Here is a 22,156-nt window from a genome sequence, read left to right as displayed (position 1 = left end):
TAAATATTTAATCTAAATATTTTAAAATAAAAAATATAATTATATATATAATTAATATGATAATTTTGTTAGGTTTTAATTAAGTTTATTTAAATTATCCTAATCATAGTTAGGAGTTGATTAAAATTATTAACATAAAATACTTTAATTAAATCCTAACTTACAACTTATCTACGTACTCTGTTTTTGTCGGGCGACGAGTTCGGATGCGTCACTGGGTCCGAGCAACGTGTCGAGACATATCGTGGGGTCCAGGCGATGCCTCTGGGCCCGTCGTCGGAAACTATTTCACAGTGTTTTAAACAGGCCCGGCTCCAGGCATAGGCTATTAAAGCCTATGCCTAGGGCCCCAATTTTATTGGGGCCCATTGATTAATTAATTAAAAATATTAAAAAAAATTAAATTAGCATCATTAATATTAATTAATTATAAATGTCTTGCTAATTCATTAATGACACCTTGTCAATTAATTTATTATCGATTCCACTTCCTATTTATACCTTGTAGTTATCTTTATTTCCTCATTAATTGCCTACCATAATTTTATATGAGATTATTCTGCCTTAAATATAATTCATTTTTAAATTGACATATTTTTTTATTATTATTATTACTCCGATTCCCATTTTATTTTACAATTAGTAATACTATTCTTATAAAACCTAATGAATTCTTTTCTCCTCAATATTTCTTAAAAATCCTAATAGTTCTCTCGTCAGTGTATTGTGCCATTTTCTTTTTTTCATCAGCGATTTTGCATGTTTCTCCTTCCTCACCAATGATACTCGGAGATAACGTCCTTCTCTTCCTTTGCCGATAATATTTCTTTTCTCGATAATAATATGAATTAGAGATTTTTTATCATAAAATACAAAGTAAAATGCATTAGCAAAAATAAATTTTTTAAAATTAAAATTAATAAAATCTATTTGACATTCTAACTAAAAAGATTAAATAATTTAATAATTTTATTAATAAAAATAAAATTATTATCAAAATACCCGTCAGAAAACTAAATTTTATATCAAAAATTAGTTTTTTTAAAAAATAATATTTAATTCTTTTTAATAACTAATTTTAAAAATATTTTTTAAAATTATTATTTTCGGTCCCAAATCTAAATGAAAAATGTTAAAGAAAATTAAAAATATATTAAAAAATTTTGTTTTTTAATTTTTTTTTTGCCTAGGGCCTCAAGGAATCTTGAGACGGCCCTGGTTTTAAATGACGGTAGGTGACCGTCTAGGCAGGAGGTGGACATCAATTGCACCGCCTCAGGATGAGGAGGTGCTTTAGGCGATAACTCACCTGCTTCCGCCATCGCTGTGCCTGGAGTCACCACTACTGCCGTTTCGCTATTGCGATGCACTAGGATGCATGACTTGAGCCTGACGACAAGTTAGGATGCATCGCGCGAGCTCGGACATAACGTCCGGACACTACGAGGTGTCCAAACGCGTCACGCAAGTTTGGACACGTCACCTATAGAAGATTGATGGAAGGAAATTATAATGACAGGTTCATTATCAAATCTTTACAATGCCAAGTTAGAGGATGATGTCCAAAGAAGACGAAAAAGGCCAAAGAAGAATGTGGTGAAGGATAGAGTTGAACAGGCAGGAATCTGCCAAACTTCATCCACTCAAATTCATTCTTCATGTTTACGATGATGAATATACTGGGGCAAAACCAAGTAGACTAATCACTTTGAAGTTCGAATACTTGGTAAAATTAAATGTTGTTTGTGTCGGGTTTGAGGATACAGATGAAAAATCAGACAGCAATATCTTCTGTAACTTATTTCCAGATGATGCTGACTTGGATCTTGCAAGGTATATCATTTTCTTTTCCTATCATGTTTAATATCATATTCTAATAATTTTTATATGTGAGTATGTTCGTTTCATGTTTTAATATAGGCACTCTGGTATCCTACAAGTTTTGCATGAAACTTATTTTGTGACAATTAGTTTGTAAACAATTTAGGGGCTACCTGTCATGGTCGACTTGAACTCATATCTGAAGCCACTACAATCAAAATTTGTGATTTGTTATATAGTATTTAAATTTTTTTGTTGATCTTATACATTCAATTTTCCAGATGTCCAAGCTTTATCCAGGAGATTCTTTGATATCAATTTATTTTTAAGCATGTGCCAATTTATTTTTAAACATGTGTTATGCTTAAACAAGTTGAGGCCTAAAATTACTGGGCTGCACTGGGTTGGAGCCCGATGAAGCCCAACCCTATGTATGTCATAAATAAATTGAGACCTAAAATTATTGGGCTACTTGCTGGGTTGCACTGGGCTGGAGCCCAGTAAATCTCTGCCCTACCATACTTCACCTTGGTAGTTTGCTTTGCTTGTCCACGGCTGATCGGTGAAATGAAATTTGACAAATTCTATCATATTGTGACAAATTCAGCTAAGCCCTAGGGACTAATAAACTATGTTGTAGCAATTATATGGTGTTATAATAGTATAAACAATTTATTTATCATCAATATGAATAGTATTATATTGTAACCTGGCAGTTATTAAGGTAATGTCAAAAGGGATAATTCAAAAAAAAAGTAAAAAAAATAATTTTGATGATTCTAGTAAAAAAATTATTAGCATTTTTTATAAAAAAAAACTGCTATTTCCATTTTTTTTGCCCATTAATAATTTCGTACAATGGAGGAACTGGAAAATATTTTCCTTGTATCACTGAAAAAAAGGAAAAAGTAAAAAGGGAAAATATAAAATAAAAATAATCAGTAGCCGATTTTTGAGCGCCCGTTCGATATTATTGTTGTTGAAATTACCAACGTGCCACCGTCCCTCTTTGTGCCATCCATCGCCTTCCTGTTTCCTTTCCCAAACCCAAAGGAAACCCCTTTCGCCCTTTCCTTTCCTTTCCTTCTTCGCTAAGCATGAATCTCTCTCGTTCTCACGGCCGCGCTACACGCGACGGCGGTGGCGGAAATATCGCCAGCGATGGATGCGGAGGCTTGGCTTCCGATTCCTCTGGGAGGCGGCGGTCGTTGCTGCTAAGGAGGGGAAGAGGCGTTGCTACTTCGAAAGCCAGTAGGGGGGAGAGGGACGACGCCTCTTCTTCGTCGTCTTCGCACTCCTCTTCCCCGACCTCGCGTTCCACGACCAAGCGGTGGAAGATGAGATGGGTGCGTTTGCGGAGCGGAAGCAGTCGAAGCCTCTTGGTGTTCGCGTCCGATCACTGCAATGAGAGTCTCCAGGATCTCGCTCTCCCTCTCGGCATGTCATTCGCTGCGGTTATTGCTCAGGTGCTTCGGTTTGTGAGGCTCGAAGCTTATGCTTTTATCCATGAAATTTAATGATTTAATTCTTTTGCATTATTTTCAATCAAGATCGTCCTTTTCCCCCTTTTTACGAAAGAAGCAACTTTGACATAAACTACAATACTTCGTTGCACCGTTTACTAAAAATTTTCATTTCAGTGGGCAGTGGGACTTAAACTAGATAGAATTTGGAGTTTGGAGTAATATTATTGTAGAATGAAGTGAAATCAAGACTTGCGACCATATTTCTAAACATGAAGTGATAGTTAATTCAGATGAGATTTAAATGATTATTTTCTTTGTTAAAACTTAAATGCATATAGTTATCTACAAGCTATCAATGTGTTGCTGCCCTTTAGCAAAAGCAAGTTAATTATCATTTCTAGATCCTTAGTCTCCATGAAACCTGTGGTTTGATTTATTTATTTTTTATGTTTTAGGTCTTTTGTTCATATTACATTTAATAAGGAAGGGAGGAGTGGGTAAATAAGAAACCATTGAATCATTGTGTGTATTATTGTTGATGGGGGCTGGGGAGGGGATAGATAAGGAACACATTGAGCCATTGTATGAATGTTGCACAAGATGAAAAGGGTAAAGAAAAGGAGAGTAAAGATGCATTTGATTTGTTAAAGTTTTCAGTTTTTCCTTCAGTTTCTATTCTCGGCTACCAGTTTCAGTAATGTTCACGGGCAGAGAAAGAGCTATTTTGTGAAGTTCTTAGTGACAGGATCATCATATTTTGGTTTACTGTACTTTTAGCTGGTTAATAGTTGCAAATTTTGATGCTTGGAATACCATATTTTCCAGGTTTCGTTTGGGAAGAGCATTTCAAAAGATAATATAGAAATAGATCATCTTTCCAAGGTTAGTCTTTTGCTTGTCATTTGTTTTCATGCCGTTAGTGTTTTACACCCGTATGATTTGGATATACTATTGGCTGCAGATGTGCAGTTCAGCAGTGAAAGAATCTATAACAAATGTAAGTCTGTCTCTAAATCAATCGATTTCTCATGTAGCTTGGATTGTTTTGCAGATATATAATGCATAATTTTTTAAGTATGTCTTTTTTTTTAAAAATTTTGGACAGATATATGGGCAAAAATTTGATTGTTTCATAAGGAATTTTGATAAGTCATTCTGTAGCTCATTGAAGACCCTTGGTTTGATCAATAACATGTCTGTTAATAGGAAGGAAAATGCAACTTCTACTGGTTCATGTTCTTTCAACAGCGAAATAACACCTGAATTGACCAATACTGAACTTATCAGAACCACTGAAGGTCCTGTGGAAACTGCTGTTCCTTCCGGTTCTTGTTCTTACAAGAGTGATGAAATCACACCTGACTTGGCTGGTACTGTATTTATCAGAACCCTTGAAGGTCCAGAGGAACATGCTCCATTTAAATCAGCAGACAATCAACTCATTCTCCATCGAGATAGAAATCAGCAACTTGCAAATATTCACAGTGGCACACGTGGGAGTGGGTTTAGTCAGTCTATTCTGAGTACAATCGAGAGATCTGTAATCGAGCAGACACGCTCTAATGACCTCAAGGCTGTTGAGATAGAGCTAATTATGAAGAAGTTGCAGCTGAAGCAATCCCAGTTAGTCATTAGTTCGGATGCAAATTTGCTAGAGAAGATCAAGATATCATTAGGTATTTCCAAGGCTTCCTTCAAAGAAGAGAAATTGAGGAATCAAATGCAAGAGACTAGACACGCTCAACTCTTGCAACGATGTATGGACCTTCTTGTTGCTGGTTTGATTGTCATGTGTATCTTCCTTACATACGGAGTTTTCATCTTTTCGTACCAACGCCTCTCAGAGATCACATCTGTGTGCGTGTCTGTTACTGAGGTATGAGCTATTTTGGTGTTCTCGACTTTTTTTTTTCTTTCTGTTGTTTTCGTAATCTTACTGAAACTTCTGTTTGTTTCTCCAGAAATCAAAATCCTGGTGGATTCCTAAAGGAGTTCATTCTTTCAGTTCAGGCATGGAAATGTTGAGGTGCCAATTAATGGTCCTATCTCGCCTGTCTTTTGGGATGTTAATGATTGTAGCAATTGCTTACGTGGCCTTCCAACGGTCAGTAAAGTCCGCCGCGGCCATGCCAGTGACATTTATCGTGCTGCTACTAGGAGTTCTTTGCGGGTTTTCTGGAAAGTTATGCATTGACACATTAGGCGGGAATGGATATCGCTGGTTATTTGATTGGGAAGTTATGTGCGCGCTCCATTTCTTCGCCAATGCATTCCCGTCCGCATTATACCATCTTCTTTACGGCCCTGTAACCCTGTCGCGAGGAGCAAAATCAGCTACCATTCCTTTCTGGATGAGAAGATATGCATTCTACTCACTGCTGCTGCCGATTCTCCCATTGTCGAGCGGGCTACTGCCGTTTGCTTCTGTCTCTGAATGGAAAGCGCATTTGGCCGAGAAATTATCTTCCTGGGGTCCAAATTTGACGACTCTAAGTATGTTTTATTTATGAGAAGATGTTGTACCTTAATTATGCTGTTTATATAGAACATGCGAGTCTCACCTCTTACTTGAGCTCATTGTGGTATCTATAGGGAGGACTTTCGAGTCTCCTTGTTGGTTGCAAATGTATGTATGCTTAACCTCGAATAATATATGTATGCTCCATGCCGGTATTCAAGAATCTAAATATCAACGATGAGGCAATATCTATAGCTCGCTGGAAAGAGCTCCTGTCCATATAATTTGGGGGTGGGTTGTGAGAGACGTTTAGGATGAACGTAATCATTTTTTACTATAATTAGAAGTAGAACTCTAATCCCTAGGGCAACAATACAATGATGTAGAGTCTTCTCAATTTTTTAATTGTGACAAAAGGTGAATACGCTTGCCCTCAGTGTCTTCGTCAATCCGTCTCAAGACCAATACAGAGGAGGTAAATCATGGGCGGCTACTAGTATTTGGAATAGTGACTAGTACATAAGGGAGATATTTACCTCGATTTTGTCGAGATTCGAACCCCATATTTCACTGTGGCAACACCTCATGTGCTAGCCACTAGACCCATCCGAGGGGACATCTTCTCAATTTCTGAGGGGACACCTTCTCAATTTCTTAAGCACCTAATGGTAGCGGATGATTTTTTTTTTAATAAATGGTTGATTTTACAAAACTGGACGGAGGAGTCGTCCGTAGTGAGTACTTTCCGATTTATTCGGGTAGAAAATTTCCTTGGAGTCAAACAGATCACTCCCAGTATTAATCGACGTATGCTGAACACTTGATACCGATTAAAATCGGAAAGCACTAACTATAGCCCCAGGTTATGATGCAACGGTAAAACACTTCGACAGTTAATCAGATATTCATGAATCGATTCTTAGCTACGATGCATTGCGTTAATTTTCGATCGTGTGTGGGAAGATAATTCGGGAACGTTGATTACGGAGCACCAAGTCATTTACGTTTTCGAAAAAAAAAAAAAAACTAGAAGTAGAACTCTAATCCGTGGGTCTATTGAGCGATGATAAGAAATGGGACTGGCTCGGGTTCTAAATCACTCAGGCACGTTACATCTTGACAAGGTTCTTTGGAGCAGAACCCTAAAGCACAGTTTTTTTTTTTTGATATTACATAGATGGCCTCTTTTAATTTTATGATTACCCAGTGTCCTACCAATAATAGTATTATTAAAACAGTTAACTAGAATTTATCTCTTAAATTAGATAAACTTTTGTAAAATCTTTGAAATAATATAAATAAATATTGATTACTGAATATTATTATTTTAATTCGCGTGTTACTCCTTAATTAATAAACGAAGCAAGAGAAGAGCGAGGAGGAGGGCGAGTTATTTGCATCCTTCCTTTCCTTACTCTTCTCTCCTTCGTCATCGTTATCGTCATCATCGTCGTCATCGGTCGTAGGTTTTCCAATCTTGACCGCAACGACCACATCAAGCGATCTAGCCACTCCACAAGACAATAACGCACGACACCCGGCGGCTGCCGGTTCCTCGATTCCAGACTTGATACCGAGCTCTCGGCCCCTGCGATTCATCCAGTCGTCCCTTTCTGGATCTCCCGCAACTCCCTTTGCCCGATCGAAACCGGATTCCAGTTGGTCGGTATCTGTCCCGCTTCGGCGCGGAGATTCGCGGCCAATCTTCGCCTTCTTTCTTCTTCTTCTTCTTATTTGAGTGTTTTTTTATCGGACGAAATTAGGGTTTGAACTTTGAAGCTCGTACTAGTTTGCCTCAGGGGCTTTGAGGCGAGGGTGAGATATTTTCCCTCTTTCGTTTCCTCGCCCTCGTTCCTCACTTTTTAGGGTTTGCTGCTCTGGATTAGCAACGCTTATCGTTTGAGGAATTGGGTCAGTTGATCGCCCCTTTGGGTGTTAGGGTCGTCCTCTGGAATAATTGGAGTGGTTTTTATGGTGGCATCTTTGTTTCGTTCCGGATAGAATGCGCTCCCGTAGATGTCTGATACCGTGAGACGCATACATAAAGGGCGAAGCTTGACCATCTGAGCAAAAAGAGGTTTTCCCCCTCCCCTGACGGTTTAGGTTTCCTACCAGAAAAGTTCTTATAATTTTATGATGCAAACTTAGAGGCTGTGGTGGGTGCAGGACTTCAAGATTGGTTCTTCATTTCGGAAGCTTCATGTTTGGGCGAGGTAGTAGTATGGGCTTCTGTTATGGATGTGTATTGTATAGGAAATAACATTCATTGGATAAGTCTGTTCGAAATTGGATGCAGAGGTAGAAGATCTTAACTGCATATTGATAATGGTCTTTGTGGAAAATGGAGCAAGGTGAACCAGCATTGGTTCCACAGTGGTACAAGATTGCAAACGGGAACACTTCAACCAATGGCCTGCGAACCAATTCATCTAAACGTTTTGGTATCCAACTATTCCACATTAAATTTGTTATGATTCTAAGTATTGCTCTTTTACAATTTGTGTATGTTATTATGTTTATAAATAGAATCACTGCTAATGCAATGCTCTTTTGTTTTCCTTAGATGAAAATAGTGTGGGACATAGCCCAAGAAATAGATTACTAGGCAACCATGATAGGAATATACGACGGAGTTTGAGCTCCAATGAATCTGTAGAGAAAGGGAGCTCTGGCAGATCACAGGCTTACAGTAATTTTCGGAGGTCTCGTGATAGGTACCAGGATAGGGATTTTGATTCCCGTGACAGAGAAAATAAGTCACTTTCATTTGACAATGGATTTGATTATCATGATTCAGTATTAGGAGTTAGGTCCGAAGAGCATGCCTTAAGGCGCTCCCAATCTTTGATAGCAGAAAGGCAAGCTGAGTCCCGGGCAAAAAAGCTTGGAAGTAGTGGAAATAACAGTTCTCCATCTAGGGGAAGTATCATTGGAAATATTGGTAAAACCTCATTTGAGAAAGAGTTTCCATCTCTTCGGGTTGACGCAAAGCAGAGCTTCTACGATGCATCTACTGTATCACCTCTTGGTCTTAGAACTGCTGTTCAGAGTCTTCCTGCTATTACTCCTGTCATAATTGGGACTTCAGCCCTGGCAGAAGTACCAGCCAAAGTTGAGACTGATGGAAGTATACATTCTCCTGTTTTACCAACTAGTACCGTCAATCAAGCATCTACACCTGGAAGCAGTATGCCAGGATTAAACATGGCAGAGGCATTGACTCAGGTTCCATCTCAAGTTAGTGATGTTCCTCAGGTAATTCATAGAAAGGGATAGTTGTTGCCTATTTATGTAACACTGAGATAACATTTCCATCAAACTGATTTTCTATTTATTTTGCAGTTGCTCATAAACACTCAAAGGATTGAGGAACTTAATCTTCGAAAATGCAAGCAACTAATACCCATGACACCTTCATTGCCTAAATCCTTGGTATGATAATCTCCTTGAGTCTTGGTGATTTGTTTTTTTCCAATTTTATTCCGGTTGAATAAATATTGCTCCCTTTCCTCAGTTTTCAATTGTTCAACTCTTCTTAAAACCTAGAATAGTAGTACTAGCGAAGGAGAGACCACCAATAATTAACCAAATCAATGGGGACTATGAAAAGCAGTTTAGCGCCTTTTTCTTATTGCTACATAAACAGGACCTTGAAACCTTAACCCAAAGTCAATTTCAGCACAAAAGCCTCAACCAGTCATATATACATTTCTTAAGAGAATTCATGTTTCACATTAGACAATGATAAATAGGTTGTAGTGGGAACTCTTGGTGATTTGTGAAAGCAAAAATATTTAATTGTCATCTGTCTATGATAAACTAAAATGTGAAACAACTTTCCATATAAATATTCAGAAAATTAAGACATTCGTGAATATATGAATTTTGGTGGGTTATTCTAATATGCTTAGTTTGCATAGTTTATGTTCTTCAAACTTAAAGGCTGAATAAATATGATGCTTAACTTTTAAAACGTCAGTTCTGTGTGATTTAGGGTGCACATTAGCAGCATCAGTAATGTACTGTTGTTTGAATCTTTTACTATGATATGTTTCTTAGTAAACGTGAAGGTGGCTGCTTGGTTGCTATACATGTACAGAGAATAAAAGAAATTAACTGAGTTAAATAAATTTATTATGCTTTTTTTTTCATGTAAAATGATCAGATTAAGATATTGATGACACATTGAAGGAGATGTTAAAGGAGTTGAATCTATTAGAGAGGGTGGTATGGAGTAGAGGGAGGACAAAGGAGACATTAGTGGTTATAATAAAAACTAATATATTAATTTAAATATTCTTAGTCGTATGGAGCTCAATGTAGGAAGGCGATTCATGTAGATGTAGCTGACCCCAAATAGTTAGGGACAAACATGGTTTGATGTAATGATGTTACAATTAAGATGTTAAGGTTCTTATGGGAGCTAAATATGGATCTCTTTAACAGAGACTTGAAATTTGATGGAACCTTATTTATATTGGAAAAAGAAATCTGTTTGGTGACATATTAGTGCTAAAGATACACCCATGGTTTAAAATCTCAACTCGTGCCAAGGTTTCGGTCATATGGACTAGAATGATATGATTTCGGTATCGTATCGTGCCGTGCTGATATAGTTTTGGTATTTTTTAAATATATAATATATTAATTAAAAATAAAATATTTAACATAAATATTTAAAATATAAAAGAAATATGGAAATAAATATGAAAATAGATAAATAAATAAATAAAAATTTTATTATATTTTTTATAATTAAAATAAATTAATTAGATAATTTTATTAGAGTTTAATAAAGACTCTTTATATTATCCCTATCATAGTTAGGAGTTGATTAAAATAATTTACCTAAGTTTTAATTAAAAAAAAAACTATCCACCCACCAGACTTGCTGCGTGAGAAAGTTGCATGACAATGCGGCGGTTCGTGCGACTCTTGTGCGGTTGGGCGCACAACCCCTCCGTCGCGAACACGGGGCGACACCTCTCTGCCGCTACGGGGCCTAGTATCGAGGTCATGCCGGTGCCAATCAATGGACGAAACGAGATGTTTCGACTGGTTTGGCACAGTATTTTAATTCCTATGCAACCCTTATCCTATATTGCAAGAGTCTGTTTCCGCAACTCGAACTTATGATCTCTAGGTCACACGACAATAATTTTTATCGTTGCGCTAAGGCTTCCTGGGACGATAGCATATTGGGCCAAAGTATTGAGTGAGTTTGCTTTAATTTTCTAAAGGTCTGCAATAATGGTATAGCTATTAGTAACTTTATAGAAGAGATGATATGGTTGTGAACGTTTTTGAGCAAAACATAGCTGAGTGTTGTTTGTTGATGATTTGACCATTAAAAAAAGTGGACAAGATGCCTAGAGGGGCATTCAATGAAAAGGCCTTCTAGTTCTAGTTTATGATGACTAATAATGAAGTGGAGTATCTAATTTTTGTAATATGGTTGGGCAGTTTGAACTTTCAAGCTGAGGTGGACAACACAATAGCTTACGGGTGTATGATTAGTTCGTGTGCTTTTAATCTTCAGCATAAATTGCACCTTGAGGTTAGAGACTACAAACAGTAAGTATTTTCCAAAATTGCCACAATGACATCTGGGGAAAGATATGCAATGAGTACAATAATAACACCCAAGCCTTATCCCATTAGGTGGGGACATACACCCACACTTATCTTCTTGTTTCTCTGCTATTTTTGACAAAACTAATTTTATCTCTTGAATTGTTATTCACATATGAGATCACATACTGCAAACCAGTTGTGGTTCCTCAATCAACTTACTCTTGAATATTGGTAACAGAAATGAAAAAACGATGATCAAGGAAAGTAGGCAACAATCTGGCTAATTAACATGCTCTAAACTGCTCAGCATCATTCTTATTTGTTTATATCTAGCAGTTTAATGGAAGTTCAGATTTCAATAACTATTACAAATTTCTGATAATCATTTTGATACTAGGATGCTATTTCTGTAAATAAGCAGAGCTAAAAAAATTGCCCAAGTTCGTGTGTTAAACTGCTTTTTGAGCTCAAACCGAGATCTCAATTTGATAAAATTATTTTTTTTTTACTGCTCCATTTTTTATGTTTTAATTTGTTCGTTATTGTCTGTTGCTCTCAGAATGGCAGTCTATCGGATAAGACAAAATCCAAAGTTGCAAGAGCTGGGGATTTTAATTCTCTTAGCAAGGTTGCCCAACAGTCACATGTGAACCAAACTATCCGGTCATCAACTAATTCTGATGCTGCAAAGATATCGTCAGTGGGGACTTTTCAGGTTCTTAACCGAGAGAAGAATGACATCATCTCTGTTGCTAAAGATGGCCAAGGTGTCAGCAAGTCTGTGAACGTTGTTGCCCCTTTTCCTTCTGCAGTTCTTCCATCGAAGATCCCAACTGACCAAAATCTTAACATAGACAAAAATGCAGGGGATAGAAAAATCCTTTCTCAAGCTCAAAATAGGAATGCATTCTTCAATTTACTAAGGAAGAAATCTTCAAGTGGTTCAACTAGTGTTTCAAAGCCAAGCTCAGTTGAACCAGCACTGATCACTGAGAAGTCAAATGCAGAGCACCAGCACTGCACCTCCCCTGTTAATAATAAGTTGAATAATAGCTTTCCATCAGAATCTGATCTTAATGGATCAACAGAGGTCGGAAGCATGAGTGAAGATTTTTGCACTTCGAATCTGTCAGAGAGATCTTACTCGGACAATGGAGAAACTAATCCTGACTCGGACATTGTTGTCGATCCTGAAGAGGAAGCCTTCTTACGATCTCTTGGATGGGACAAAAATGGATGGGAGGAAGCCCTTACTGCTGAGGAGATTGACGACTTTCATAAGAAGGTAAAGTTCTCTTCTTTTTTGTAAACCAATCTACCTTGAGCATTAGTCCCTTTTTATTTTGTATTCCTTATGCTGCTTTGCTTCAATGTTTTCCCAGTACGAGAAGCAGAGACCACTGAAGATTGTGCCCGAGTATTCGTCTGGTGCCGATGCTTGAAGTCTGAAACTGAGCATATTTCCATTCAATATCAAATGCCCTCAGTGAGCTAGTTTTTTTTTTTTTTTTTTTTTTCTTGAAGTGTTTTCTCATTGATATTTATGGGAACTAGAGATACGAGCTGTGAAAATATAGGTTGGAGAAAAGAAATCAATGAGTTCTTTTTTTGGTCCTTTAGCTTCCAAAATGAATTTGAAATGATGAATAAGATCAAATTTCTTCCCTTATAAGATGTTCAATCGTGTTTTGTCAAGGGATAAAGCTCCAACCGGAATCAAGAAGAAGTATTTGTTGTTGTTTTTTATTTTTTTTTTATGTTCCCAGTGCCAGTTAGTCTAAACATTGTTTTGTTTCAATTCCTTCACCCGTGCATCGTAGCACAATGCCACGAAGATTGCTCCAGGAATCTCCAACTTGGTGCAGCTTCAAATGGTTGACGAAGAACTATTCTACTTGAATCGACTGAAGAGCAACTTCGGGTTCATGGATATCGCTGCAGGATTCGATGTTCATCGCCAAGTGCTTCACCGCAACTGCAAGTTGTAGAACATAGTTTATCACATTCCACCTACACTCTTGCCCTCTCATGGCCATCAAGCATGGTCACACAACTTAAACATGTGGCAAAAAGCAATTCGCTTGCCCCCAACGCCCCCGCCAACCCGTCCTTAGGTCAACACGGAGGAGGTAAATCACGGGTAGCTACTAGCCATTAGTGCAAATGGTCAAGATATGGGGGAGGTTATGCTCGGTCACGTCGAGTTTCGACCCCAAGACCTCATGTGGCAACACCCCATGTCTTAACCATCGCACCGTCCCGAGGGGACGGTCACACAACTTAAACATGGATAAAGATTTTGATGTCTACTAAGTTGTGTTTAAATTAAGGTGTTTCGACGTCACCCGGGTAGTTTGAGATGAAGAGCCTCTTGTTCCGATGATCATGGGCAACTGTGATCCGGTTGAATCCGTGGACGTGCAAGCTGCATTTCTCCAGCGACTCTGATTCGATGGAGATGGCACTGTCGCTGAAGCACCTGAGCAGGGACAGATCGGTGAGGTGGGGACAAGCGCGGAGCAAAGCGGAGAAGGTTTCGCCAGTAAGAATGTTGTCCTCTTGATAGAGAAAATTAGGAGGATAAGGGGATAAAGATGAACAAGTGAAATACAATAATTTCTCACGCTTTTTCATTAAATTATAAAACATGTAGCCTATTTATAAGCTACCTACATAATCCACTAGCTCCACAATTCACCCACTAACCCAATTACTCTACCCCACTACTACCACTACTACCACTCAATGTCACCACTAACTCAATTGTTAATTTTGAGTCATTTATCAACACTCCCCCTTGATTCAAAATTACAAATACCAAGACACGATCTGAATAAATAAACTTCTCTCTTGGAAGTGACTTCGTCAAGATATCCGCCACTTGCTCATGTGTGCTGCATTACTCCAATATAATTTCTTTGTTTACAACTAAGTCTTGAATGAAATGTAGACGAATATAAATATGTTTAGTCCTCCCATGGAAAGCTGGATTTTTTGTCATTGCAATTGTCGCCTTATTATCACAAAAAATAGTAGTTGCATCATTTTGTTGTTGGCGAAGATCTGCAAGTAATCTTCTAACCCAAATTGCTTGACATGCTGCTAAAGTTGCTGCTACATATTCTGCTTCTGAAAATGATAAGGCTGTAGTAGCTTGTTTCTTTGAACTCCATGAAATTGCTCCTGATCCAATATTAAAAACACTAGCTGAGTGCTCCTTCGATCATCCACTGAATTTGCCCAATCACTATCAATGAATCCGTAAAGATCAAATTTTGAAACTTTACTATAATAAATTTCATAATCCATGGTTCCAGCAACATAGTATAAAATCCTTTTAGCTACTCCAAGATGATGCTTCGTACGATTTTGCATAAACCTGGAGATTACACTAACAGATAAAGCAATATCTGGTCTAGTATGAGTTAGATAAATTAAACCTCCAACCAAACTTATGAAATTTCTTGCATTAGTTTTTTCTGAACCATCTTCTAGCTGTAATTTCTCATTTATATTCATAGGTGTAGTAGCTGGATTACAATTGAATAAGTGAACCTTTTCAGAAGATCTGTCGCATATTTTCTTTGTGAGATAAAGATCCCATCAACTCCTTGCTTTACTTCAAGACTAAGAAAATAATGTAATATTCTCATATCTGACATCTCAAACCTCTCCATCATATTAGATTTAAAATCAGCCAATAGAGAATCAGAAGAACTCATATAAATTGTATCATCGACATAAAGACACACAATAATATAATCATCTCTACCTTATTTTTTCACATAGAGAGTGACTTCATTTTCACTTCTTGTGAAACCATGTTGACGAAAATAACCATCAATCTTGCTATACCATGCCCGTGGGGCTTGTTTTAACCCATAAAGTGTCATTCTCAATTTATACATCTTCATCTCTTTGCCTTCAATTATAAAACCTTCTGGTTGATCTACATAAACTTTTTCTTGCAAATCTCCATTCAGAAATGCAGATTTAATATCAAATTGATAAACATGTCAATGCATTTGTGCAGCCTAATGCTAGGACAATTCTCACAGTTTCAAATCTAGCAATTGGAGAAAAGGTTTCTTTGAAATCAATATCTTGTTGTTGCGAATACCCTTTTGCAACAAGTTGAGCTTTGTATTTTTGAATGGTTCCATCAACATGATATTTTGTTTTAAACACCCACTTGAAACTAATCACATTCTTGCCTTCGGATAGATCTACCATCTCCCATGTTTCATTTTTATGGATTGCTATTAACTCTTCTTTTATTGCATTCCTCCATTCCTCTTTTGTTACTGTTTCTTCAAAGGTTATAGGATCTGTAACCAAAAGAGCAAATTATTTTGACTCATATATTTCTCTTAAAGATCTAACCTTTGCTAGAGGTGCTTCATCAGAAGATTCTTGTAAGGAGGATGAACTGCTACTTCTTGGATTTGATGGTGATGGAGCTAGTGATTCCAAAGGAGATAGATTCAACAACTTCTGTTGTTGGAGTTCTATCCTTCATTGGGATGTGAATTTGAGTCTCTTCGGATTTGTAACCAAAAGAGCAAATTGATTTGACTCATATATTTCTCTTAAAGATCTAACCTTTGCTAGAGGTGCTTCATCAGAAGATTCTTGTAAGGAGGATGAACTGCAACTTCTTGAATTTGATGGTGATGGAGCTGGTGATTCCAAAGGAGATGATTCAACATCTTCTGTTGTTGGAGTTCTATCCACCATTGGGATGTGAATTTGAGTCTCTTCAGATTTATAACTAAAAGAGTAAATTGATTTGACTCATATATTTCTCTTAAAGATCTAACCTTTGCTAGAGGTGCTTCATCAGAAGATTCTTGTAAGGAGGATGAACTGCTACTTCTTGAATTTGATGGTGATGGAGCTGGTGATTCCAAAGGAAATGATTCAATACCTTCTGTTGTTGGAGTTCTATCCTCCATTGGGATGTGAATTTGAGTTTCTTCTCCTTGTGTATTCTAATTCCACTTTGAATTGTCATCAAAATCTACATCTCTCCATATAATTAATTTGCTAGTAAGAGGATTATACAATCGATATGCTTTTGATTGATTACAATATCCAACAAATATGTATTTTTCAGATTTCTTCTCAAGTTTATGACGAAATTGAGAGTTAATCAAGGCATATGCAATACAACCAAAAATTCTTAAGTGATTTACCGATGGTTTTCTACCTCGCCATGCTTCATATGATGTTTGATTTAAAACGACTCTTGTTGGAGAAATATTCAGCAAGTAAACTGATGTGGCCACTGCTTCAGTCCAGAAAATATTGGAAGTCCTCTGATATTCAACAAACTTCTAGCCATTTCTACAACGGTTCGATTTTTCCGTTCGACAACACCATTTTGCTCCAGTGTATAAGGCGTTGTTAATTCCCTGTGAATACCATGTTCTTCACAAAATTTACTAAATTCTTTAGATAAGAACTCACCTCCTCGATTTGTACGAAGAGTCTTTATTAAAGTACCATTCTGTTTTTTCACAAGCACCTTGAATTTTTTGAAATTTTCAAAAGTCTCTGACTTGTCTGCTAGAAAATATACCCAACTCATCCTTGAATTTTCTGAAATTTTCAAAAATCTCTGACTTGCCTGCTAGAAAATATACCTAACTCATCATGCTAAAATCATCAGTAAACATTAAAAAATATTTACTCCTACCAAATGATGTAGTTCTCATAGGACCACATAAATCAGCGTGAATTAGCTCAAGACATTCTGATGCTCTCCATGATTGCCCACTTGGGAAAGACTTCCTTGTTTGTTTTCCATAAATATATCCTTCACATAAACCAAGAGAGCTAATTTGAGGTAATCTAAAAACCATATTTTTCTGATTTAAAAGTTGCATGCCTTTGATGTTGAGATGCCCATATCTCAAGTGTCACATCTTGAATTCATTATCTTCGCTAGCAATAAAAGGTTGGTTTTCCACATTAGAGATCTTCAGTGGAAACATCTTATTTTTTGTCATTTGCACGCTAACAATAGACTTTCCAGAACCTTTATCATAAATAACACAAGCTTCGTTATCAAATACAATAGTATAGCCACCCATCATCAATTGTCCAACACTTAACAAACTATGTGCCAAACTAGGAACAAAATAGACATTGTAAAGCAATTTTACTTTACCATCGCTAGTTTCCACGGCAATTGTGTCTTTGCCTTCAACTTGTATCTGCTTATTATCTTCAAGTCTTACTATCATCTTTTGTGATTCATCAAACTCTTTAAATAATGACTTATTTCCAATCATGTGATTTGAACATTCACTATCCAAAAACCAAATAGCTTTTTGAACTTCGTTAGAATGAGAATGAACCATAAATAACTTACTTTTCTCGTTTTCTTCTTTCACATAGTTTGCTTGTGAGCCATTTATGCAATTTGCCTTTATATGCCCAAATCTTTTGCAGCCATAACACTGAATGGAATTTTTATTCCATCTTTGATCCCCGTTAAATTGCTTCTCTTGTCCATTAAAATGGTTTCTTCCTCTACCACGAAAATCTCCTCTTCCACGACCTCTGCCAGCGAAGTCTTCCTTTTTTTCTATCTCCCCCTTCACTTGAGAAGCTTGAAATGTCTTTTCTTCATTCTTCTCAACGGATCTATTTCGCCTTGCCTCATGAGCTTGCAAAGAACCCATTAGTTCATCAAAAGATAAAATCGAGAGATCTTTTGCCTCCTCGATCGCAGTTACTATGTAATCATATTTAGGAGTCAAACTTCATAAAACTTTCGAAACAATAATTGCATCAGTGATCTTTTCTCCATAAGATCTCATTTGACTGACAATCGAAATTACTCTACATAGAAAGTCTTGTAAAGTTTCATAACCCTTCATAAGCAAGGCCTCAAACTCACTTCTGAGAGTCTGGAGTTTCACTGCTATCACCTTAGAGGAGCCTTGAAATTCTTTCTGCAATATTTCCCATGCTTCTTTGGAAAATGAGGCAGTTGCAATTCTTGAGAAAATCGTCTCATGTACTGCTTGTTGAAGAATGAACAGTGCCTTCGAATCTTTCTTTCTGTTCTCCTTCAATCGACCTTAGCTTCATCGGCATCCTCGTCGTCAAAACCTTTCTCTACTAAATCCCAAAGATCTTGAGATCTAAATAGAATCTTCATTTTGATACTCCAAAATTCGTAGCACTCTCCTTTGAAAATGGGGATGAGGGGTTGAGAAACTCCATTGATTGCCATTGCGAGAAAACTAAGACACATCAAACTCGACGCTCTGATACCACTGATAGAGAAAATTAGGAGGAGGATAAGGGGACAAAGATGAACAAGTGAAATACAATAATCTCTCACACTTCTTCATTAAATTATAAAACATGTAGCCTATTTATAAGCTACCTACATAACCCACTAGCTCCACAATTCACCCCACTAACCCAACTACTCTACCCCACTACTATCACTACTACCACTTATTGCCACCACTAACTCAATTGTTAATTTTGAATCATTTATCAACACCTCTATCTCCAAGATCCGCATGTCTCGAAAGGCACCGGAGCCCCAATTGGGCGGTCGCATCAGCGCTCTCGAGCTTGAGCGACTCCAGCCCCTTCGCGAGGCCGACTCAGTCGATTTCCCCGACGGCGAGGGTGTCGAATCGGAGCTCGAGGGTGATGAGGGCTAGCCAGGAGGCGAGGTGGGGGTTCGGAGATGTGGTAGAGGATGGCGAGGTGCCAGAGGGAGGCGGCGACAATGCATCCGATGACGGCGTCGGCAGCGGTGCGGGGGCGGAGGAAGTCGTTGAAGATATCCGAAGGTGAGGGAAGGGAGTGAGGCGGCGGCGGAGCGACAGCGGCGGGAGACGCAGGAGCATGCGGCAACGTCCCGAAGATTGCCGCTCAGCGTCGAGAGGGTGCAATGCAGGAGGTCGTCTGGAAGAAACTCAATTGTCGTCTTTCCGCCAGAAAACCGGCGACGTTTCTGCTTCGGCGTCGCGGACGACGTGAGCGGCGACAGGGCCGTCTCAACGTTATGCAAAAAAATTTTTTAGACCTATAATATTTTTTAAAAAATAAAATAAAATTTTCCCAATTTTTCTTTTTTATTCTTGGGACCGACAGATTTTAATTTTTTTAAAAAATAAAATATTAATTTTAAAAATAAAATTTCATATAAAATTTACTGACATAAAATTATTGATTAAAATTTTATATTTAAATTTTAATAATATTTTTTTCTTAATTAATAAAATTATTAAATTATTTAATCTTTCTTCATTAAAAAAAATAATATCGGAAGTATATTCCAGGACCTATTCTTGTATTTGGAATTTATTAGGTTAAATATTCGGTTTTTAATTTGGTTTATTATTTCTTTTAAATGTTTAAAATTTAAAAATTTTATTTTATTTTTTTAAAATTCATCATCAAACAATTTATTTTTTAATGTAATATAAATAATTAAAATTATTTTCATATATTTTAAATAAATAAATAAATTAGAGAAAAATCTCCAACTATAAATTAGATTTTATCCTTACTCCTCGTGTCAGAAAATACCCCTAATCAAACATAATAAACACAAAATTATCTAATTGTCCTCATTTTCCATGAGTACAAAAAGTCTAAACGAAGATATAATTCTTCCTAAATTCAGTACAATCTAGTATATTATTCATCCAATTAAGTACAATTCTTTTTTCACCTGACCAATCGATTGAGAATTATATTAATCGATTGGCTTAAGTTGAATCGATTGACCAATCGATACATTCTAAGTTAATCGATTAGTATCAACTCCCAATCGATTGAAAGAATTATGTTCAATTTGATAGAAAATCTAAATATGCTAAATTTATAAAGAATTGTATATTCTTTTGGATTTTTTTTTACATAACAAAATAAAGGATAATTAGATAAATCAGAAAATATTTGTTCTCACTTTCTAACCAATCATAATGGATACCAATTTATCTAATTACTCTAATTTTTTATAAGTACACAAAGTCTAAAAGGAGAGATAATTCCTTCTAAATTCAGATTAATTTAAAGAGAATCTAATATATTTTCTATTCAATTGAATACAACTTTTTTTTCATCGAACCAATCGATTAGGAATTATATTAATCGATTGACTTAGACTGAATCGATTGACCAATCGATTCATTCTACGTTAATCAATTGGTCTGCGCTCCAAATCGATTGATCAGGTGGAAATTTTTTTTTGCTTAATTTGATAAAATTAATATTAGATTCTAATCTAAAATGTGTTGAATTTAGGAACAATTACATCTTCTTTTATATTTTCTGTACTTATAAAAAATAAAAGGTAACTAGATAAATAAGTATGTATTAAGAAGTTGCATATAAGAAAAGTTTATAAGCAGGTTTGAAAACAAACTTTTCTAATGTAGAAACTAAGGAAGAAAAATAATTTGTTAATATGACGTTTTGAGCCATTTTTCCATTTTAAATTGTTCAAACTTATTTTGAAAGGAAGAAGTAGCTATTAATAATATAATTAAAGTAATTATGAAAATTTAACTAGTTTTTTTTTAAATTTAAATTATATTATTTTCTGAATTTTGATTTTAAATATTAGTAATAAATTTATTAAGAGCCTATCTCAATAAGTTCTTTCAGTTTCTTTTAGCCAGTATATTTATATTCAAATAATAATAATAATAATAATAATACTAATAAAAATAAGTCCATACTATTTTATCAAAATAATATTATTTAAAATTAAATGAATAATAAAATATGATTTATATCATGTAGTTTTAATTTGATAATATTTTAAAAATTGATTATTATCTGCATAAATTTAATAAAATATAAATAAATATTAAATTTTATTTGGATCAATTAATTTAAGTAGCCTAATCTATCATAGTATTAATAAATAATCATTTCTCAATAGATAATCAAAAATAAAAATATAATCGTACATGCCAAATAGAAATACAGTTTACTGGTGTCTTCCATATCCATAATACAAAAATTGGAAAAAAAAATATAAAAGTAGAGGTAAAGAGTGGTAAGATGCATAACATGTTAGAGCATGTCCACCCGTTTTTCTATTATTATATTTAAAATTTAAGACAAATAATTTATTTTATTAAATTTAGATAATTATTTTTCACTACACACTACATTAACTATCTTAAAATTTTTATCATCTTTAATTTTTTATTATTTATCTTCTTTCTTCTATTTTTTAATTATTATATTTATGAAATGAATAGAAGGAGAGATTAAAAACATTGAGCGGAAGGAGAGAGATTAAAAAATATATTATTTTATTTTAGGGTATATTCTCTAAATTTAGAGAATTATTATTCATCAAATCAAAATTTAGGGAATGAATAGGGTAGCTGATGCAAAGGTTTATTTTAAATTTAACTACTCTATTTTAAATTTAGGATAAAATCTATAGGTAGGATAATTGATATCAATATTCATACTGATCCGCCAACTAAAATAAACTTTATTACAAGCACAAGAAGAACTTTGAAATAAAAAAATGGCAATAGTGATACACCTAAACAGATTAATTGATCCAAAATATATCTAAAATTAGCAGTAGAGCTACGAATATCATGTAGAAACCAAATAGGGGATTAAATTTAGTGTCATAAAATTGGCAGACTAATAAAACTATATCCCTCCATTTGCATGTTTTTTTATTTTTTCTTTAGTTTAGTCCAGCACTATTTTTACATGAGAAAATTATCATTTTGCCTAATTACAGTGTAAAAATACCATTTAGAGTGCGTTTGGTTCAAGTTATTATGTATAACCTTGGTTATATGATTACTTGGTAATCACA

General features: G+C 35.7%; 2 protein-coding genes across 3 annotated transcripts; both read left to right on the top strand.

Annotated features, from left to right (window-relative positions):
* The first annotated feature begins 2,824 nt into the window (after positions 1-2,824).
* LOC121982364 (protein CPR-5-like) lies at positions 2,825-5,974 on the top strand. The gene is made up of 5 exons (XM_042535383.1): positions 2,825-3,287; positions 4,113-4,169; positions 4,249-4,284; positions 4,393-5,163; positions 5,249-5,974. The coding sequence occupies exons 1-5, from the start codon at positions 2,919-2,921 to the stop codon at positions 5,795-5,797; spliced, it is 1,782 nt and encodes a 593-aa protein (XP_042391317.1). The 5' UTR covers positions 2,825-2,918; the 3' UTR covers positions 5,798-5,974.
* Positions 5,975-7,131: 1,157 nt separating this feature from the next.
* Positions 7,132-12,991, top strand: LOC121982362. 2 transcript variants are annotated; one of them, XM_042535381.1, is made up of 7 exons: positions 7,132-7,822; positions 7,912-7,958; positions 8,042-8,186; positions 8,309-9,000; positions 9,088-9,177; positions 11,879-12,604; positions 12,702-12,991. In XM_042535381.1, the coding sequence occupies exons 3-7, from the start codon at positions 8,087-8,089 to the stop codon at positions 12,759-12,761; spliced, it is 1,668 nt and encodes a 555-aa protein (XP_042391315.1). In that variant the 5' UTR covers positions 7,132-7,822; positions 7,912-7,958; positions 8,042-8,086; the 3' UTR covers positions 12,762-12,991. The 2 variants fall into 2 exon arrangements, with proteins under 2 accessions (XP_042391315.1, XP_042391316.1); XM_042535382.1 differs by having other exon boundaries at positions 7,132-7,958.
* Positions 12,992-22,156: the final 9,165 nt, after the last annotated feature.

The sequence above is a fragment of the Zingiber officinale genome, chromosome 5A (assembly GCF_018446385.1).
Source record: "Zingiber officinale cultivar Zhangliang chromosome 5A, Zo_v1.1, whole genome shotgun sequence".
Classification (NCBI taxonomy): domain Eukaryota; kingdom Viridiplantae; phylum Streptophyta; class Magnoliopsida; order Zingiberales; family Zingiberaceae; genus Zingiber; species Zingiber officinale.
This window is presented reverse-complemented; position numbering and strand designations above follow the sequence as displayed.

What these genes read in the sequence shown, in the direction of transcription:
- LOC121982364 (XM_042535383.1), top strand. Translation starts at nt 2,919, where the DNA reads ATGAATCTCTCTCGTTCTCACGGCCGCGCTACACGCGACGGCGGTGGC. An exon ending in TCGCTGCGGTTATTGCTCAG is followed by an intron (nt 3,288 to 4,112) that starts GTGCTTCGGTTT and finishes CATATTTTCCAG; the next exon opens with GTTTCGTTTGGGAAGAGCAT. An exon ending in AAATAGATCATCTTTCCAAG is followed by an intron (nt 4,170 to 4,248) that starts GTTAGTCTTTTG and finishes TATTGGCTGCAG; the next exon opens with ATGTGCAGTTCAGCAGTGAA.
- LOC121982362 (XM_042535381.1), top strand. Translation starts at nt 8,087, where the DNA reads ATGGAGCAAGGTGAACCAGCATTGGTTCCACAGTGGTACAAGATTGCA. An exon ending in CTTCATTGCCTAAATCCTTG is followed by an intron (nt 9,178 to 11,878) that starts GTATGATAATCT and finishes TGTTGCTCTCAG; the next exon opens with AATGGCAGTCTATCGGATAA. An exon ending in TTGACGACTTTCATAAGAAG is followed by an intron (nt 12,605 to 12,701) that starts GTAAAGTTCTCT and finishes ATGTTTTCCCAG; the next exon opens with TACGAGAAGCAGAGACCACT.